Source organism: Pteropus medius, unplaced genomic scaffold (assembly GCF_902729225.1).
Source record: "Pteropus medius unplaced genomic scaffold, Ma_sr-lr_union100, whole genome shotgun sequence".
NCBI lineage: Eukaryota > Metazoa > Chordata > Mammalia > Chiroptera > Pteropodidae > Pteropus > Pteropus medius.
The window spans coordinates 19,191,596-19,211,006 of record NW_024344378.1 but is presented as its reverse complement, the minus strand read 5'-3'; the positions used below and the strand labels follow the sequence as shown (position 1 = coordinate 19,211,006).

At 48.3% G+C, this 19,411-nt stretch overlaps 2 protein-coding genes across 2 annotated transcripts; one reads left to right on the top strand and one right to left on the bottom strand.

Annotated features, from left to right (window-relative positions):
• Positions 1–3,495: 3,495 nt before the first annotated feature.
• Positions 3,496–7,864, top strand: ELOVL3 (ELOVL fatty acid elongase 3). Its single transcript, XM_039871392.1, has 4 exons — positions 3,496–5,194; positions 5,986–6,117; positions 6,743–6,894; positions 7,145–7,864. Exons 1-4 carry the CDS (start codon positions 5,094–5,096, stop codon positions 7,570–7,572), a joined length of 813 nt encoding a protein of 270 aa, XP_039727326.1. The 5' UTR covers positions 3,496–5,093; the 3' UTR covers positions 7,573–7,864.
• Positions 7,865–8,122: 258 nt separating this feature from the next.
• PITX3 (paired like homeodomain 3) lies at positions 8,123–19,210 on the bottom strand. The gene is made up of 4 exons (XM_039871391.1): positions 18,964–19,210; positions 10,236–10,363; positions 9,893–10,095; positions 8,123–9,402 (listed from the first exon to the last, which is right to left on the bottom strand). The coding sequence occupies exons 2-4, from the start codon at positions 10,351–10,353 to the stop codon at positions 8,815–8,817; spliced, it is 909 nt and encodes a 302-aa protein (XP_039727325.1). The 5' UTR covers positions 10,354–10,363; positions 18,964–19,210; the 3' UTR covers positions 8,123–8,814.
• Between the last annotated feature and the right edge of the window lie 201 nt (positions 19,211–19,411).

The window sequence follows — 19,411 nt, the reverse complement described above, 5'->3', positions numbered from 1 at the left end:
TTCCTATAATTTCACCTACCCTAGCAAATGATTTCACAATTTCATGTTACTTTTCAATTTTAACCTTTAGAGACATCATCACTTAGATAACTGAGATAATGGGATAGGTACAGCTTTAAATATTGTTTTTCTTTCACATTATTTTACAAACATGGTTGCATGTTTCGTCATGTACTGTTAGCTGCAAGCTGTTCTGTAATATTAGTATTTAATATTTAATCATTTATTAGTAGGTTGTTTTCAGTTCTCTTATTATTTAAGTCACACCAACTTAAGTATTTTAGTACATACAGAGTTTCTCTTTTGGCCTATTTCACTGGGTTTTAAATCTCTAAGGTGAAGGACTAGGTCAAGGAATACCAGTTGGTTCTGCTGTTACTTAAATGTACTTCTTGAAGGATCACGTCAATTTACTTGGCCACTATCCAGGTGTGAATGTATCTGTTTCCCATAGGTTTCACCAGCGTTGGGTATTTAATTTTTACAAGGTTTAATGGCTGTTAATTAGGACTATACTATACATACAGTCTTTAATTTGCATTTCCCTAATTACTAAGGAAATTGAGTCATACACACACACACACACACACACACATATATTATATGTTTATTGTTTGTATTTCCTCTTTGGTGCCTATTCAGTTCAAAGCAACAGACATATTTTGAATGCCCATTGTGTGCCAAGTACTGTGCTTCTCTCAGGGATGAGTGACCTAACAAAAATGACCTTTTGAAATAGGGTGGCGGAGCCAGGATAGTGTAGAAAATATGTGACTGACTGTACTCAGTTGGTAGAAGCACAGTAGTGGCAGGCAGTTTGGCAATGTCCTGTGGGTAGAAGACAAAGTAGGAAAGGGTTGACCCTGTCTAAAACAGATTAGGCCTTTTCAGGGCAAATGACTTTAGAGCTGGGCCAAACAATGGGTAGTTTGTACAGGTGAGAAAAAGATGTCTGTGGAGAAGAGGGAATAATATGGAGAGAAGTAAAGGGGGTTGAAAAACATAAAAATATAGTACTTGAGTTATGAAGTTGTGACCCAGTATAGCTAAAATGTGGCATACTGGGGCTGAGGGATGATGGGACATTGTCTGGAAAGGAAAAGTCAGGGCTAAGTTCAGGAATCTGACCTTAGTCCTAAAGATTTTTGTGTTCTTAAAGAAGAAAGACATGAGCTAATGTGTGTTTTAGAGCTTTCTGGCAGCTAATAAAACGTAGATTTGGGAAGACTAGAGTCTGTAAGACGAGCCTATCTGTATCTTTAGCCACTTACCAAGGGTCAGGATAGAACCAAGTAGGACTAAGGATAAGATTTTTATGTAGTATGCATATTAACCCTTTATATGTCCTACTTGGAACTATATTCCCATTTCCTTTTTAAAGGAAATGGGCTTTCCTTTTTAAAAATGTTCAAATTGTGGTCAAATATAAATAATGAAAATTAACCATCTTAACCATTTTTAAGTGTACCATTCAATAGTGGTGGTGTGCAGCCAGTCACCAGATCATGGCTTTCTTTTTCAGTTAATTTAGTTGAGTTTTATTTAAAAGAAGTTGAAATTTCTACAAATTCACTTTTTGGGCGTAATACTTACTGATGTTTGCTTAACACTTCATACTGTATCATGTTCTTTAATATATATGATCTCCTTTGGTCCTCATAAACATGCTTCTAAGGTGGATATTATCCCCATTTTATAGATGAGAAAGCTGAGGCCAAGAGATTAAAAAAAAAACCTCACAAGCTTGGCGTGTTTGTCCTGGAGAAACAAAGAATGTCACTCATATTTAGGCTAAGGATTTCATTCTTCAGTCATTCATGTGACAAATATTACCTGAGTACCTACTATGTGCCTAGTATTAAGAGAATGATGTTGAACAAAATAGACATATTCCTTGCATTTATGGAGCTCAAGGACCAGTGGGGGAAACAGGCGTTAATTAAGAAATCATAAAAATAATGAAGTAATTATAAACTCTCATTGAAGGAAAGAAATACCATGTTATGAGAATAATTTACATATAGTAGGGGTACCAGACCAAGTCAAGGGTTGGGGAAGTTTTCTCCTAGGAAGTAACTTCTGGAGATTTCTCTTCTCTTCCATGCACCCTGCCCCAAGCCTCACCATTAAACTTCACAAGGAAAAACTGTGTCAAATATCTTCATTTCAGAGAAACCAGGACTGATTATACATATTCTATATGCATTTGTAAACCTTCCAAAATGATTCACCCTGACATTCCTATTATGTCTAGTCCACAATATTCTTTCATTGACATTATCTGACTTGTATACTGACCTCAACTTTGTGAAGTAGACAGGCAAGAGTTCATCTACTCTTCCCTAAGTTCATTGAGCATCTTTATAACGAGTGTTATAAACTGCATCTAGTAGATTGCTTGTCTCCATTTTGTTTAGTTCTTTTTCTTTTAGCTTTGTTCTGTTCTTTCGCTTGAGACATGTTTCTTTGTCTTCCCATTTTGGCTGCCTACATGCATTTGTTTCTGTGTATTCAGTAGGGCTGCTACGTCTCCTGGTCTTAGTAGAGTGACAGATAAAGAGCTTCTCAGACAAGAAAAAGCTAAGAGTTCATCATCACCAAGCCAGTATTACAGGAAATGTTAGAGGAACTTTTTTGAGGAGGAGGAGGAGGGGTAGGGGAAGGAGGAGGAGGAAGGAAAAAGCTCAAAAATATGAAAAATAAAATGGCAATAAGTACATATCTGGCAACAAGAACTTTAAATGTAAATGGATTAAATGCTCCAATTAAAGGATAGGGTGGCCGAATAAGAAAACGACACATGCTGCCTACAAGAGACTCACTTCAGATCGAAAGACACAGACTGAAAGTAAAGGGATTTAAAAAGGTATTTCATGAAAATGGAAACCAAAAAAGCTGGGGTAGCAATACTCATACCAGACAATATAGACTTTAAAGCAAAGGCTGTATCAAGAGACAAAGAAGGACCCAGGTATCCCACTTCTGGGTATTTATCTGAAGAAACCCAAAACACTACTTTAAAGGGACATGTGGATCTATACGTTCATTGCAGCATTATTTACAGTAGCCAAGATATGGAGGCAACCTGGGTGTCCATCAGTGGATAAATAGATAAAGAAGAGGTGATATGTTTATATGCTTGTACACACACACACACACACGGATGGACCTAGGAGGTATTGTGCTGAGTGGAGTAAGATGGAGAAAGACAGATGTCACATATGGATTCTAGAGAACAGGGTAAACAACACAAAAGGTCATAGATACAGACAACATTTTGATGGTTATCAGATTGGATTGGGATGGTGAAAGGGGAAGAGATTAACAGGTACAAATTGGTAGTTACAAAATAGTCATGGGGATATAGAGTATAACATGGGGAATAAAGTCAGTAGTATTGTAATAACTATGTATGGTATCAAATAGGTACTGGATTTATTGAGGTGATCACTTCATAAGTTATATAAATGTCTAATCACTGTTGTACACCTGAAACTAATATTATATTTTATGTCACCTATAATTGAAAAAAATAAAAATAAAAAAATAGAACCATTGAAATGAAGTAGCATGATCCAGTTTAGGTTTTAGAACTCTCTTCTGGATGAGAGGACAGAAAGTGGTGGTTTTCAAGGAATGGTCTGGGACCAACTACTGGGTCAAAATCTCTGGGTATGGGCTCAGGAATCTTAAGATCAGTCAGGTTTGGGAATCTTTTTTCTGGTTGCATTGCAATAGAGAGAAGGAGGTGATACAATCAGTTAACATGACTAAGATAGTGGATATAGTAACCAGGTGAGAGGTGATGAGATACAGAGACAAAGAATGCACTTGAGAGTCATTTAGATAGCATGGACAGGACTTCTCACTCGACCCTTCCCTGGACAGTGGCTGATGTTCAAGGAAGTGGAACTGGGATTCCTACCTGGGTACTCTGACTCCAGAGCCTGTGGGCTTTATTGCAAAAAGCCACTTATAGTCACATCTTGATTTTCAGTATTTTATTTCTCTTAGCCCTTGTTTTGCAAATCTCCAGCTGATGACGGGCCTTGTATTTCTCCCTCACTTTCATACAACCTAGGAGACAAATAAGAGACCGACAAATAAGGCCTTAAAAGTTTTGAAATATTTCTTTGGGGCTGAATACACAGGCAAGGAAAAAGTAGATCAAACAAGCACAGCCTGAGGGAGAGAACAGGACACTGGGGAGATGTAAACCCTACTGTCCTGAAAACAATAATCCCAGAAGCTCAGAGGGTGACCCCATTTCCTCCCCAGAGTTACTACTGGGTGTCAGGCTGGAGCAGTTCAGGAATACATGAAATCGTAAATACAACAGCCTCAACAACCATCTCCCCAAACACCAACATCAATAACCTCAACAATAAAATTCATTAAAAGTCATCTCCCTCCCACGCACAACCACAGACCTGAAGGAGACAGATGGGACTATGTGAGAGGCTCTTTGCTGCTGCTTCCCCAGCCTGATTCATCCTCAACCTTGGCCTGGCTTTCCCAGGGTCTCAGGGAAGGGGGAAACTGACACCCGCATCTCTGGGTCCGGGTTCCAGAGGCTAAGGGCACCTCCACTCTCTCCTCACTGTTAAGTAGGTCAAGAATCGCGCAAACTTAAGCAAAAGCTGAGATTGTCCGTGCCAGGCAAAGACTGGCACGTCCGGGTGCCTGGCAAGGCTACAGAGGCTAAGCCAAGCAAATAGGAGTGGAGGTGTTGGGGGAGAAAAAGATGGAAAGGGTGTGGCGAAGGCTTAGGACGGGCATTTGGGGAGAGTTCGAATGACCAATCAGAGGTCGTGCTTCGGGACAGGGGCGTGTCTTGGTTGAGATTAGATAATGGCCGCGCGCCATCTGGACGTGTCGCTTTGAGATTCTGCGTTATCTACAGCAGTGGCCGCGGCGGTGGAATGGTGCAGGACTGTAGCGCATGTGCCTGAGTCTGACGCTCCTCGACTTTCCGCGGAGTTCTTCGGTTCCTGCCCGTTCCGTCCTACCCCAGGGTTCGCTCCATCTTCCGTCCCCAAGTCTCTCGCTCAGCTCCCCAAGCTCCCAACCAACCTTGACATCTGCAGAACGAAATGGGCACAGTCATGAACGGCTCAGACAGAACAGAGTACCTGCTTCAGCCCTACAACTTCGAGCTATTTTCGAACTTAAGCCTCTTTTTGGAGGAGTACTGGTGAGACCTGTCGCCGGGGAAGGGTCGTGCCAGGGGCCGGGTCCTAATGACCACAATTTGAGGAGTGGGAGGAGATACTGACTGCAATGATTTTCTTAAAAAATAAAGGTATTAGGCTCTTTGTACTGACTCCACACCCGCATTGTCGAAGGTACAGGTAATGTGATACCTTAAAGAGATTAGGTCTGGAAGGAAGGAAGAAGGAAAGAAAGATGGAGAAAGAGAAAGAGGAAAAGAAAGAAAAAGGGAAGGGAGAGAGAAAGGCAGAAATGAAAGGATGGGGTGAGGAGTATGGGAGAAGACAGAAACCAAGGGGAAAAGAGTAGTGAGAACTGGTCTCTGAGGAATGATGTATATTTGAACTCCTACTGTAATGTTCCTCAGAGGTGTTTGTGGGCTGACTTTATGCTCCAGCCAATTTGCCATGACCCAATTAGGTGAAAGCTATTGCCACACTCTTCTTACATCCTGCGTTGGTTTTAGGCATGGACCAGCACCTGTCACCCACTTCTGGCCCCAGTGAGAGAGCGATAATAACAGAAACCTTGGCCATAGCCCCTGCCATGTGCTAGGTACTTTACACGTTAACACTGTCAGGAGAAGAGTGTTATTCCCCCTTTTCAAATAAGGAAACTGAGGCTCAGAGAACTAAGTAGGTTTTCCAATGTCCCACAGCTAGTAGATGACAGAGCTGGGACTTCAACCCAGAGCACTAACCTGGCGCGATGAATAAGCATTCCTCTAACCAGCACCCACCCATGAGCCCATCCCCTCTGCCTTCTGCCTGCCAGGTCAACCTCAATTCCGATAGCTCTGATCTACTTGCTGCTCATCTTTGTGGGGCAGAACTACATGAAGGCACAGAAGGGCTTCAACCTGCAGGGGCCTCTCATCCTTTGGTCCTTCTGCCTTGCAATCTTCAGGTAAGACTCCTCACCTATCCTGTAGACCTTAGACCCTCACTCTATCTTTGAAAGCTTTCCAGAAACCTCAATCACGTCAACTCCCAAAGTTTCCCACAACTCTCTCCTTATCCCATTCTCTCAGCTCTAGCTCTCCTCCCCCATCCCCAGCATGTACCCTCCTCCTCCCCCAGGCTTCAAACTGGCAGTTTCTGCTCTCTCTCATGAGTCTTCTTGTGCTCATGGAGTCTGTGTGCTTCTAATAAATTTCTCCAGACTCTAACGCCCTCTCCCAAGACCCTCCAATAACTTCCCCAGCCCCTGCTTCCCATATTTCCTCCCCAAAACTTCGATCTCCCCCATCCTGCCGATCATCTCCTCATAGGCTCCTATTCATCCCAAGAACTCTATTTCCTAACTCAACTTTCGATCCCATCTTCCAGCATTTCTCGATCCTTCTCCAGCCCTCATCTCCTCTAGATTACTGCTTGGATCTACCAGACTGGCCCAAGGATCTCAGAAGCTGTGACCTCTGGAAGGATGGGGAAGTGGCAGAGCTTAGGACAGTGACCTGACCAGGCCGAGGGCGAAGGGTGGATTGGTGTCTGGGAATGACCTTACACCCTTTTTCTCTGTCCCATTTCAGTACCGTGGGGGCAGTGAGGACATGGGGCTATATGGGGATGCTGGTACATAGGAGAAGCCTAAAGGAAACTGTGTGCTTCTCCGGTTTCACCACCGATCCTGTAGTCCAATTCTGGTCCTCTGTCTTTGTTCTCAGCAAGATCATTGAATTTGGTGAGTGGCCAGGCTTTGTCTCTCTAGTACCCCAGTCAACTGCACCCCTCCTCAGGGCTCCCCTCACCCATCATCTGGAGAGTCCCTTCCCCACCCCAGGGTCCTAACACCTCTCACCCAAGCCCCTCTTCAGATTCCCTGCCACAAAGACCCCTCTCCCCACCCGGAGAATTCCCTGTGTTCCCACATTCAATGCAGAAGGTAGTCCTAATAATGGGTAGTATGCCAGCTATAACTCTCCATCTCCCAGGAGACACGGCCTTCATCATCCTGCGTAAGCGGCCACTCGTCTTTGTGCACTGGTACCACCACAGCACAGTACTAGTGTTCTCGAGCCTTGTATTCAAGTACAAGATGAAAGCAGGTGGCTGGTTCATGACCCTCAACTTTGGTGTGCATTCCATCATGTACACCTACTACGCTCTGAAGGCTGCCAAAGTGAAGTTATCCTGGTGGTTTCCCAGGCTCATCACCACCCTGCAGATCCTACAGATGTTTATAGGAGTCACTGTCATCAGCCTTTCTTACATCTGGAGACAGGAACAGGAATGCCACACCACAATGGACCTCTTCTTCTGGTCCTTCCTCATTTATATAAGTTATTTAATCCTCTTTTCCAATTTCTTCTACCAAGCCTACATAATGCCCAAGGTCAAAGCCAAGACCAAGAGGGAGTAAAGTGTTGGAGAAAAAGAAGGAGCCCCAGGCTCTCTACTCCCCAGGGTACTGAGGGGATGGGCTTAGTTTTGGGAGAATGATTACAATGCCTTTCCTGCATGGTTTCCCCACAGGATGTGTGCCTCAAGGTGGCAGGAAGTTATGACAGACAAGAAACACCACCCTGGGAGGGGAATGTGATCTAGTACTTTTATATTTCTATTTTTAATGTGAAGGCCAAGCAGTCACTAGGATGGAAGTGGGACTGAGAAGGATTCCCAGAGCTAGGTTATTTATATTTCTATACAGAAACCTTTCTTCTTCTTGCTCTGTTTTTAAATTAAATATTTCAACAATATTTTCGAGTTTTGGGGATTTGTGGGAAGAAGGGGTCTGTTGCAGTGGGAGAAGGCTGCTGGCAGTGAGATGATCAGTAGGTGAGAAGCCTAAGAGGGTGCACACACAGACACTCAATAAGAATCCTAGGCCTGGTAGGCACTTAATAAATGTCTGTTACAGACCACAATTTTATTGCTGTTAGAGGCCCAAGCCCCTCATTGGAACAGTGAGAAATAGGTGCATAAAGGCAGAGTAACTTTTCTAAGGTCTTAGGCTTCCTAAGTTGCAGAAATGACAAGTAGGCGTTGCCAACCAGACCTTCCAGTTATCCTCCCTGGGACCACAGTGTGGCGCTGTAACACCAGCTTTGGCCAAGTAGCTAATCGTCCGCAAGCGGTCCATACAAACAGACGCACGCGAGCGTCCCTCTGCTCCAGGAATCTCCCGGCTTCCCCATTCTGGTGTTAGCGGCTGAGGGGAACTGAGGCCCAGAAACCCTCACGTTTTTCCTGTACACTCAGCTCTCTTTGGACATGGGGGAGTACGAGGGGAGAGGGTTCAACTGCAACTCTGAATCATCAAGCCTTTGACAGTCCGCGCATGTTTATTTCATTTATCTTGAAATGATAAATGGGGGAGAGGGAATCTGGAGAAGGCGGAGTGGGCCAAGGGTGAGTTGGCCCCCGGGGAACTGGTCCCTGTTCTTGGCCTTAGGCCCAGGGCTGCGGACTGTGTGTAGGGTCTAGTCCACCCCTCAGGGCTGGGAGGCGGAAGGCTCTCTCCTGAGCCGGCCGCCCCTCCACTAGCTGCCCCAGCATCCATCTCAGACCCCGGGGTAGGGGTAAGCCAGTCAAGACGACCCCAGTCCGGGAAGGCTGTGAACTATCACCCCCGCCCTCGGGGGTGATCGACGGGCCGGGCCACTCATACAGGCCGTTCCACAGCGTACTGGCATGGACTGAGATTGGCGGCCGGGGTTGGCCCTGGCACAGTAGGATAGCTGAATGAGGCGTGCTGTTTGGCCTTCAGCCTCAAGCTGGCCAGACTCGAGTTACATGGGTCCCGATATACGTAGGGGGAGGAGGCGGCTGCAGCAGCTGCTGCGGCGGCCGAGGCGTAAGGGCAGGACACTGCCCCGGAGGACACTGCAGCCGGAGCAAGCCCGGGGGGCCCCCCTCCCAGGCCCTGTAGAGCCCCGGGCCCCGGCACGGTGCCCGGGGAGGCCGCGGCGGAGGGCACCATGGAGGCAGCGATGGAGCTGGGTGGCGAGAAGACCGGCTGGGAAGCCAGAGGCCCCACGTTGACCGAGTTGAAGGCGAATGGGAAGGTTTTGGCAGTGAGCGGCGGGCCGAGCGCCTTGGGTGGCCAGTTGCCGTACGAGTAGCCTGGGTACACCTCCTCGTAGGGAGGCACCAGCCCCCCGAGCGGCGCCGCGAAGCCGCCTTTGCACAGCTCCGCCTGCTGGCTGCGCTCGCGCTTTCGCCACTTAGCGCGCCGGTTCTTGAACCACACCTGCGGGCGCAGGAGAAAAGGCTGTCAGGGACCAGAGCCGAGCCGGAGTCCGGGACCGAGTCAGCGCGGCTGGTGGGTGGGTCACCTAGACAGGGGTTCAAGCCAGGGCCCCGGCCGTGCGAGGGATAAACAGGATAAGGTGACTAGAAATGAGAATGCAGGTCGCGGTGGTGCGCACGGAGTCAGGAAGCTGAGAACAGAAAGAGTGGGCGGCAGAAACAAGAGCTACAGGGTGTGCGGGGGGCGAGGATCAAGGAGGGGTGACGAGAAGAAGTGACAGTGTCAGGAGAAAAGAAACACACGGCCTAAAGTGATAGTGTGGAGTAAGCCCTGTGTGGGGCTGCAGACCGGGGCCGGGGAAGCTGTGTCGGGTCCAAGGATGGGGCAGGCAGGGCAGAACCTCAGGCTGCAGGTTCCGAAGCTAGTCGCTAAGTGGCCCGCGAGAGTGGGCCTGGGTGGGGTGAGAGTTACAGGTCTAGGTGCGCTGTACCCGCACGCGGGCCTCGGTGAGGTTGGTCCACACGGCGATCTCTTCGCGCGTACTCATGTCAGGGTAGCGGTTCCTCTGGAAGGTCGCCTCCAGCTCCTGCAGCTGCTGGCTGGTGAAGTGCGTACGCTGCCGCCGCTGCTTCTTCTTCAGCGAGCCGTCTTCAGGGGAGCCGCCGGGCAGCGAAGCCGAGGCCTTCTCCGAGTCTGGGGGCCGGGTGGGGGCAGGTCAGGGGGATTCCCCGGCTGGGGTTGCTCCTCCACCTGCCCCTCACTCACACTCGGACCCCACCCCTATCAGAGATTGAGCTGTTATCTCCCCCACGCCCAGAAGGGGGTGCGCTCACCGCTGTGTTCTTGGCCCTTGCAGCCGTGTTCTGGGAGTGGGGGGTGGGGAGTGCCTGCATCTGACAGAGACAGGGCCGGGCTCCGGGCCTCCGCCTCGCTGAGCAGGCCAAACTCCATGGAGGGAAGACTGGAGAGAAGAGGAGACACAGACCAGGTTAATGGGGTTAAAATCTCCAGGTTATCAGGTTCCCAGGTTCACTGTCCCCTTTCTCAGCCACCAACATAAAGCTACTCCTGTGCTGGGGTGCCCTGGGACAGACAGAATGGGGAAACAGCAGCCTAACGAGAAAAAGGTTTTATAAGCATATCTACACATTATGTTTTGTTCACTGATAGAACTCTGCCTGCCTGGAGCACAGTTGTCGTTCAACAGATATTTATTGAATTTATGAAAACCACACTTGCATGCCACATGCCATATACCACAACCTCAAAAACTTGTTCCCTCTAACATGAATGCCCAAAATTCCCATAAATTTATCCATGCCCCTCAGTCAATCACATCTGAGACACAGCCAGAACCTCTGTTATTCACTCTTCAGAGTACAGATTTTATTTTGAAACAGGCCTGATATTTTTCCCTTAAGGATAATCACTGCTATCATTTATGAGTACTTACTGTGTGTCTTCACCTCATTAATTCTCCCTTCATAAGAATTCATCAATATTAAGTATTATCACCTTTTTCGTGTGAGGAAACAGACTTGAAATAACGATTAAGGTCACAGAGCTTGTAAGAGGCACTGGGATCTGAACCACGTGTGGGAGACTCCTAAGCTAATGCTTTTTCTTCATTGGCTTTTTCCAATTGTGTTCGTTGGGGCCCTACACAGAAATCCCCTCAGGGACTGGAACTCAGGGCTAGCCTCAGGGATGGAACCCTAGTCTGGCCTTGCTTGGGTCTGCTTCAACTAGGGCAGCCCTGCTTTTGTTGTTTTGTTTATACTTTCTGGAGAGATTTCATTTGAATAGAGTTTCAGAATCAAAAGCAGGTTTGAAAATCACTTAGGCATTCTAGCCCCATCTGCTTCTGTGCCTGTCCAGACATATCGCATCCTACCAGTCATTGTTCAGCTCTCATACATGGCCTCTACCAGGCTCACCCCAGGCAGTAGATGTGGGCTTCTTAAACTCACCTTGTTACCCTTAACTTTCTATCCTAACTTACTTCCTAGCCTTGCCTAAGTCTCCCCTGCAGGTTCCTCTTTCCTGCTGGCTCTCCTAGGCCCCCTCTGGTAAGAGGAAAGGAAAGGTACACTAGTGGGCCTAAAGAATTCTGGTGGTTTCTTGGTCAGAGGAAAACCAAAGGAGTCTAGGGATAGAGGAACACGGGTGAAGATCTGGGTGGAAGGGTCCATCTGTCTCCCTATTAACAGGGACTTAATGCAGGCTGTGCAAAGTGGCGTTAATGTGGTAGATTAGCTAGATTAAGATGTGTGTCACTCGGCTGCTCTGAATTTATTAGGAGCCTTTCTCAGGAAGGCACAGATGGGCAGTGGCCTTTATTTGCACATGGTAATGCCCCCTTCATCCAGCTCAGAGATGACAGCTGCCCCCTGCCCTCACCTCTCAAGCAAGATTGGGCTGGAACAGAGGTCAAGGCAGGAGGTTGAGAAACAGTCCCTATTCTTTCCACAGGCAGAGGGGACTAGACCTGGGACATTTTTCTAGGGTTAAAGAGGCAGGGCTGAAGGGAACCTGGGAAGGAAGGAGTGAAGTCAGGCCATGGGCGGGGGTGCTCAGCTTACCTCCCCTTCCAGGTCTGAGGTCAGGAGTCAAAGGTTTGGGGTTGACTCAACAATGTTCCAATGGAAGGAAGATGCCACTGGAAGGGACCTGTGGCAGCCTTGACTAGTAGCTCTTCCAAAATAGCTGGGAGGGCTTAGAATTGAGAGCTGGGAAAAGGGGTGCTCTGAAGTCCTCTCTTAACTTCATACCCAAGAGGACAAAGAAGATAAAGGGAGTCAAGTACATGGTGACAGAAGAGACTAGACTTCGGGTGAGCACGTAAGAGTATACAGATGTCATATTATAAAGTTGTACAACTGAAAGTTATATGTTATTAACCAACGTTACCCCAATAAATTTAATAAAAATAAGAAAATAAAAAATATATTTAAAAAAAGATGCCCTCAAAATGCAAACCATGCCCCTGACTTCTCCAGAGGCCATAGCAGCAACACAGAGTTGGAAAAAGAGAGACAGTAGGGTTTGCCTATAAGGGAAGCTAAATCTCACCATTGCCATTAATCTTTCCAGTCTGCTTTGGCTCCAGACTTCTAATTTTCTAAACTGCACTTCCCCCAGCATTCCATACCTGTGTCTTGGTTTCACCCTTTATTTCAGCAGAGGAAGGTAGGGTGAGGAGAGATAAGAGCCAAAGTAAATGATGAGGCGGAGGCTGAGACCCAGAAAGCAGAATTCAGGCTGTATGTTCCCAGAGACAGACAGACACACATGCAGACACACATGGGCCCCCACTCAGACAAAATAAGCACTTGGACTTGCAGCTAGAGGCATACAAACACACACTCTCCCACACATGTGCTGCCACATTCAGGCAGACAGACACACACCATCACACAGTCTCCTTTCTCTGTGACAGGGACAGCTGCCTTGGCTGTTTTGGAGCGAGCCATTACTCTATTCCCTCCCCTTCGTGGCCCCTCTGAATCTCAGCTCTCAGTCTCAAGGGAGGAGGAGGCCAAAGGGGTCAGGGGAGTGGTCTACACTCAGTGGCTGCTGGGGAGAGCCTGTGCAGCTGAGTGGGGAGATGGCAAGAGAATGCTGGAGAAAGAGGATGAGATGGGGATGGGGGAGAGAAACTGCCCAGGCCCCTTAGGAAAGGAATCTGATGTAGCCCAAAGAAGTTAGGTATGGAGTCAAAATACCTACATTCCTGTCATGGCTTCCTAGCTTACTAAGTGGAAAATTACCTCTCTGAGCATATTTTTTTCAGCTCTAAAAGCAAGATCATAATCTCTTCCCTACCTACCTTCGGTATTGTTATAAGGTTAAAATAAAATATGATATGAAAAATGGATAGAAGTACAACTCTATCCAAGTATTTTTTCCCTCATTCATTGAAGAGACATTAATTTGGCAGTGTCTATGAGCTGGACATTGAGTAAGGCACAGAAGGTAGAGTGGTAAATAGATCTCATCCTTGTCTCTGCCCTTGCTTGAGTGGTTCACCTCCCTAGACTCTGTATCTCCCAGTGAAGAATTTCTAAAATGCAGTATGCTGCATTTTAGAGAGGGATGCAAATGTGTGTTGTGAGCACTCTGTCCTGAACACAAAAGAGAGCCCAGTCGATAAGGTAACGGCAAAATGGGTTAGAATAACCCAAGCTGGGAGCCACTTTGGGGACCAGGGACTGGTAAAAGAAAAAAATGAAGCCTCAAGCTCCTGACTGGATTAGTAATAGAAGATAGAGGGGATGAGGCTGAGAAGGGCTCTGATTGTGAAACTGGAAAGGCAAGAACACTAAAGCCGGGCAGGTAATAGAGAGCGAGCGAGTGGGGGCACAGGCCTCTAGCAGACTTGTATCCGGGTGGGCTGGTCAGGCAGAGGCTGGGGGTGTCAAATGGTTGTCTGAGCTGGAGACAAGCTGGCTGAGGATTAAGCTCCCCCAAACTGCTGGAGGTCAGGAAGCTGGGGAGTTGGATCTGAGGCCAGGAAATTTACCTCACTCAGTGGACAGGGACAAGCAATAGGTCTTAGAGTACAGGTTTGGTTAATGCTGGTGAGAAATACTAGGGAGGGCCAAAGAGAGTCAAGAGATAACAGTGTTGCTGAGACCAGCTCTGGGAGGGGCTTCTTGCCCCACCCCAAGCCTTTCTGACATCCCCTGCAGGGGATGCATGGCCCAGGCCCCAGTGGTGTCAAGGTGGCAATCCCAGCCCTAGGGAGAAGAGAGAACCTACAGGTATGCTTCGATTCTGAAGTAAAGGCTGGAATTACAGGAAGCTGTTACGGACTGCAGCAAGATCAAAATATCCAAGATATATTACGAGACTATCACAGGCCAGAGAGGCCATAGTGGGGAGGCCATGGTTTCCAGGGACACAAATTCATGGCAAGAGGGCAACTGCCATGTGTACCCACTTTTGTCCTAAAGCCAAAGGGGTGAACCAGGGCCACAGCCAGAGAGCCCTCAAGAAGTTGCAATAACAATTCCAGGAGGCATACCCTGGAACCTAAATGGGAAAAGAACTTCCTCTTGCAGGAACTGAATGAAGAGAAATATAAGAGGGATAGAGTTGCAATACTGTGGCTCAGCTCAGCAAGCAGCAAGCTGGCAAACAGGTGTAAACCAGGGCCCTAAAAACACCTGATAAACCTGACACTGAAGTGAGGCCCTTAAGTGCACATTGGCTTCATGTTCATTAGTGATGTTGATCACCCAAACTGTCTGGTCTCCTGAACTACAGTGACAAATGGGAGCAAATTAAGACAGCTGTAGACAAAGCTCACAGCTCCAAGAAGAAACCTTAAGACTCAGGTAGAGGCAGTGATGACTTGATGCAGCCTCCATATCCTTCCTTCCCGCCTCGTCCTTCTTTCCTCTAGCAAGTGTTAGGTGCTAAGACAGATCCCCAAGACTGGTAAGACATAGACCCTAATTTCTAGTAGCCTGCAGTCTTGGGAGGCAAACAGAGCATAAGATGAAATGATGGGCTGCATGGGTCTGATACTTAGATTAAGGGAGATTGGAGAAATGGAAGCCCACGTAAGGTGGTATCATCTTCTGGGGCTCAGAGGTTGTAGCTCATGGCTGAGCTGGGAATTGGGGAGGCAGAGAAGGGGCAGAATTGGGAATGAAGTTCAGAGGGCAACGAGGAGCCTAGCTTGGCCAGGGTCTCAGTGTGGGTGATAGGAGATCATCAGAGAAAAATGGGTCAGGATTAGGGGGCCTCCAATGATGGGCAAAGGGTGGTGGTTCAAGTTTAATACAGTCTAGGTTACAGCATCTTCAGCTTTTCCATTGAAAAAACCCTAAGACTAGAAAGAGAAAATATTACCCTGGGAAACTAAGGGCACAACCTGAAGCAGCTGTCAACAGTATGAAATTTCTTTGAGATCTCTATCCTTATATTAAAAATTGAAGCAAATTTTGCATTCTATTCCATACTTAAGTCATTATGTATATTTTTATATAAAAACAAAGTTTTCTTTCCAAATCTCCAAGTGACATCTTCAAGTGATATCATCACACCAGGAAGACAGGCCATGTTTAGCCTGCAGCATCATGCCCCTCCCACTCCTGTACCAGCCTCTCCCACCTCAGCCCCTTAAAGTGAAGCAGTGAGAGTCACTGAAGACTTGTAGACAGGAGAGTGACATAAAAGCAGCATCTTTGGGAACTTTATTTGGCATTGGTGAGCAGAATGAATTGGGTAGGGAAGAGATAGGAAAGGGGCTCTTTGAAAGCAGCTCTTTCTCATCTTACCACCTATCTTTTCCTTTCTCTCCCCATCACTTTTATCATGGGTCCCTGTTGGTGACCATGGGCTAGATACTAGATAATACCAAAGTTCAAGACCTAACGAATCCTTCAGATTAGCTGCCATCTCCTAGGAAGCACATTTTAGGAAGCATCATTTAGAGTGACTGGAGAAGAGAAAATTTGGGTGGCTCCTTCCTTATCTCGTGTTTACCCCAGCTCAGCTTCAGTCTGTCTCTCCTGCCCTCCCCCTTCCTGGACCTGCATCTTGAGCCCATATTCACATCCTTGAGCAGCAGGCAGGCAGGGAACAGATCAGTATATTTGGTCTGGTAGACGGCTTAAACATTTGGGGAGCTCCCTTGAACTCTTCTGGGAGAGGGGCAGGGGTAAAGGCCAGCATCTGAAGCCTGAGATAGGGTATTCTATCTGTCATTGAGAATCTTCCTGTGGTTGGATTAGGGATGCTATCTGGCTGATGTAAGACTTGAGATACCACTCTTTCGAACAAAGATTCTACAGTTTGGGCCTAATAATGGCAATAACACTCCTTATTTCTTTTTCACTTGCAAAGGGCTTTCATATATATGATTTCATTTAATTCTTATTAACCACCGTGAGTGGCAGGAATAACCATCCCCATTTCACCTCTAAGAATGTGAATTTACCCAAGGTTACACAGATTGAAGAGATTCGAATCCAGTTTTCCTAGGACCGGGACTGAGCTCTTTTCACTCCTCGCCCCCTCCGCCCCAGTAGCCATTTGTGGCTCTGACATGCACTGATCCTCCCAAGCCCTGAAGGATTCCATTTCTACTTCCTGCCTCTACCACCTCCCTGGAAATGAGCTCTGGAAGTTTGCTGCCCACTGTGTGCCAAGGAACATTTCCCTATTCATCCTGCACTTGCATCGCTCCTGTTCAAAGAGGCCCCCTCATCTCCGGTTTCAGGATTTAGGGAGCAAACAAGTCTTCTGCTTATCTATGCCTTTCATTATTTTGTGGATTTCCATCCTATCTCACTTCCTAGAGTCCTAAACTTTGAAGTTTGCTCTCTCAAGCAGCCACTGGCTCCCCATTCTGGCAACTATTCTCTGACTCTTCTCTAGGCCCATGACATTCTCCTTCAGACCCAGTGCCCCAGGCATACACTGAGCTTCGTGATTTTATTCAAAGGAGAAAGTGCTGCCTTTTATTTCCAGTCATCTTCATTATAACGCTGTTGCAAAAACAGATCTTTGGGTTAAGGTCTTCAGGGAACCATCTGTAATGTGTTCCCTACTCCTTTCCTGATTCAGAGTGTTTCATTTCACCCGTAATTTAAAAAATAATGGAAGCACAAGCCCCTGATAAGGGTATCAGAATGTGTTGGGGCTATTTGAGTATGACTCTATATTTATCAAAAGGGGGCAAGGGACAAAAAATGTTAATAAAAAATGTTAATAAAAAATGTCTTATTCCTGGCAATAAGCAAACTTTAAAATTGAGGTACTGAGGTGGGAGTGTGACGACTATGTATTGTATATCACTCACAGGTGGAGATTGAGAAAGGTTGAGATCTACTTGTTTAGATTACTTACTTATTGCTAAACACATCACCTTTCATTTGTCCCCATGAAAACTCAGTCCTCAGCCGGGCTGTTGCGCTCATTTACCTAGACTGGTAGAGTTCTCTTTATTTTGTTCCCTTTAGCTTAACTGGGCTCTAGTTAAAGAGGTGGGGTCAGAACAGATGATCATTGTAGGGGTCCAAATGAATCAGGACCCTCCATTAGCTACAGGGAAAGTACACAAGGCACTTGGGTAGGTCTGAGACCTTCTCAACCAGAGTTAGAGGACCATATAGGTCTCATGTTGGACCCCAGAGTCTGAATTCCATGTACTTCCTTCCTACCTCCTCTTAGCCACTAGGGTGGTGTTCAGATTGGTGAAACCGAGGGAGCAAAAAGGGAAACAAGACCGCCGGGTTTGCTTTGCTAAAGAGTGCCGTTTTCTCTTTAGGCCTGAGCGCCTGCTCCCTGCAAAGAAGATGCCTTTAGCCCAATGACCCCTAGGCAAAGAGGTCTGGGAGTGTCTGATCAGCTGTATTGGAATTAGGGGTTGCCTCTGAGTTTGTGAGTGAATTGAGGCTGGCAGGGGATTGTGCTGGGCTCCTTCTTGCCTTCCCATTGCCCTTTGTAGTTCATTCCTTCCTTTCCTGGTTTTGATTCCCACTAACAGATCCATCATTGATTTTCTTTCCTCAAATTTGTATCCTGGAAGTCCAGGGGATGCTCTGATATGGTTTGGGTTGGAGAGGTAATCTCTCTCAGCACCACTCCACCCAAAGACCAGTCTGCAGCCTTTTTGCTTTCACTCCCTGTTCCTGGGCCCCACAGCCCCCAGGAGCAGAAACAAGTTTGCAAAGTGGGATTCGTGGCGACTCACCACAGAGAATCCCACCGCACACGCAGCAGCTGGGCAGGCACTGCCGGGTAAATGGACATGCCACTCAGCCGAGGACATTCTGTCCACCGCTGCCTGACAGCGCCTCCTCCAGAAAGACCCACCTCGCCGCCCCGGACATTCTGTCCACTCCCAGCCGCGCGCGCTGCGGACATTCCGTCCGATTCAGTGGCAGCCCCAGGCCGGGACACATGCGGACTCTGACACCCCAAGCCGGACACACCAGACCCGCCGCCTGGTCACTCTGGCTGCTCAGTCACTGCTCTGCCGCCCACACAGAGGCCATCTGAGCCGGTCGCGCGAGTCAGGGCTCTCACAACACGACTCCTATTCGCAACTGCGAAGCAGCTGAGAAGAGAAGCGTGTGCAATGAGACGCACCTCTGCTCCTGGCTCCTGGAGTCTGAGCCCCAGCCGAGGGGCGAAGGGCGCCGCCAGCTGCCCCCATGCTGGGCAGCCGCCGCCAGCTCCCCCCACTGGCCAGAGCCTCGGCAACCCCTTTTGCTCCCTGGCTGCCTGTTCCGGGCCCTTGGATTCCAGGGTACTTTATGGTAATGATTTCCCGACAGGAGCGCCTGTCGTGATTTCATGTCTCCGGTTTCCCTCCGGATCTCCAGAGTCTCCCCCCTTCTCTGTTCCCCGAGTCCTGAAGCTGAGTCTCCCTTTCCCTAAGTCCTGGAGCTGGCTGGGTCTGCAGACCGCCCTCCCAGTTTTGACCCTTTCTCCAGGCGCCGTTCCCCAGTTCAGCCGCCTTAGGTCTGGTTTTAAGGATCCCGAAGTCCAGCCATGGCCCCTCGGCCGGGTGAGCCCCTGTAACCCGCAGGGTCAAGCACTCACAGTGAGTCCCGCAGCAGGAAGACTCCCGGCAGCGGCGGCGGCCGCTGCAGTCTGGAGGGCAGGCAGGGGCCAGGGGCCGGGCACCCGGCCGGGGTGGGGGCCGCCCCCCTGCGCCCGGGCCGCCGCTCCGCTCGGGCGCTCCCGAACTCGCTGAGGGAGAGACTGAGCTTCGCCTCGGACTGCCACCCCCCCGCCGGCGCCCATTCACTTTATGGCAACCCACGGCGCCCCCAGCCCTCGGCGGCGAACCTCGCGAGTAGGGCCCCGCCCCCTTCCAGCTGCGCAGCCCGGACTCCACCCTTTCCAGCTGTGAATTTTCAGGCCCCGCCTTCGGAGGTGGAGTCTGGCCGGCGCACCGCCAAGAAGCCCGCGTGCTGGCCAATTGGAAGGGCTCCTCAGCAACTGGGACACGCCCCTCCCCACGTGGCTGAAACCACGCTCCAGCAAG

Bases quoted from the DNA above. Each gene is read 5' to 3' on its own strand.
- ELOVL3 (XM_039871392.1), top strand. From the start codon at position 5,094: ATGGGCACAGTCATGAACGGCTCAGACAGAACAGAGTACCTGCTTCAG. The intron at 5,195-5,985 runs GTGAGACCTGTC...TCTGCCTGCCAG, and splicing joins CTCTTTTTGGAGGAGTACTG to GTCAACCTCAATTCCGATAG. The intron at 6,118-6,742 runs GTAAGACTCCTC...GTCCCATTTCAG, and splicing joins TTCTGCCTTGCAATCTTCAG to TACCGTGGGGGCAGTGAGGA.
- PITX3 (XM_039871391.1), bottom strand. From the start codon at position 10,353: ATGGAGTTTGGCCTGCTCAGCGAGGCGGAGGCCCGGAGCCCGGCCCTG. The intron at 10,096-10,235 runs GTGAGCGCACCC...CCCGGCCCCCAG, and splicing joins CAAGGGCCAAGAACACAGCG to ACTCGGAGAAGGCCTCGGCT. The intron at 9,403-9,892 runs GTACAGCGCACC...CTGCGCCCGCAG, and splicing joins TCACCGAGGCCCGCGTGCGG to GTGTGGTTCAAGAACCGGCG.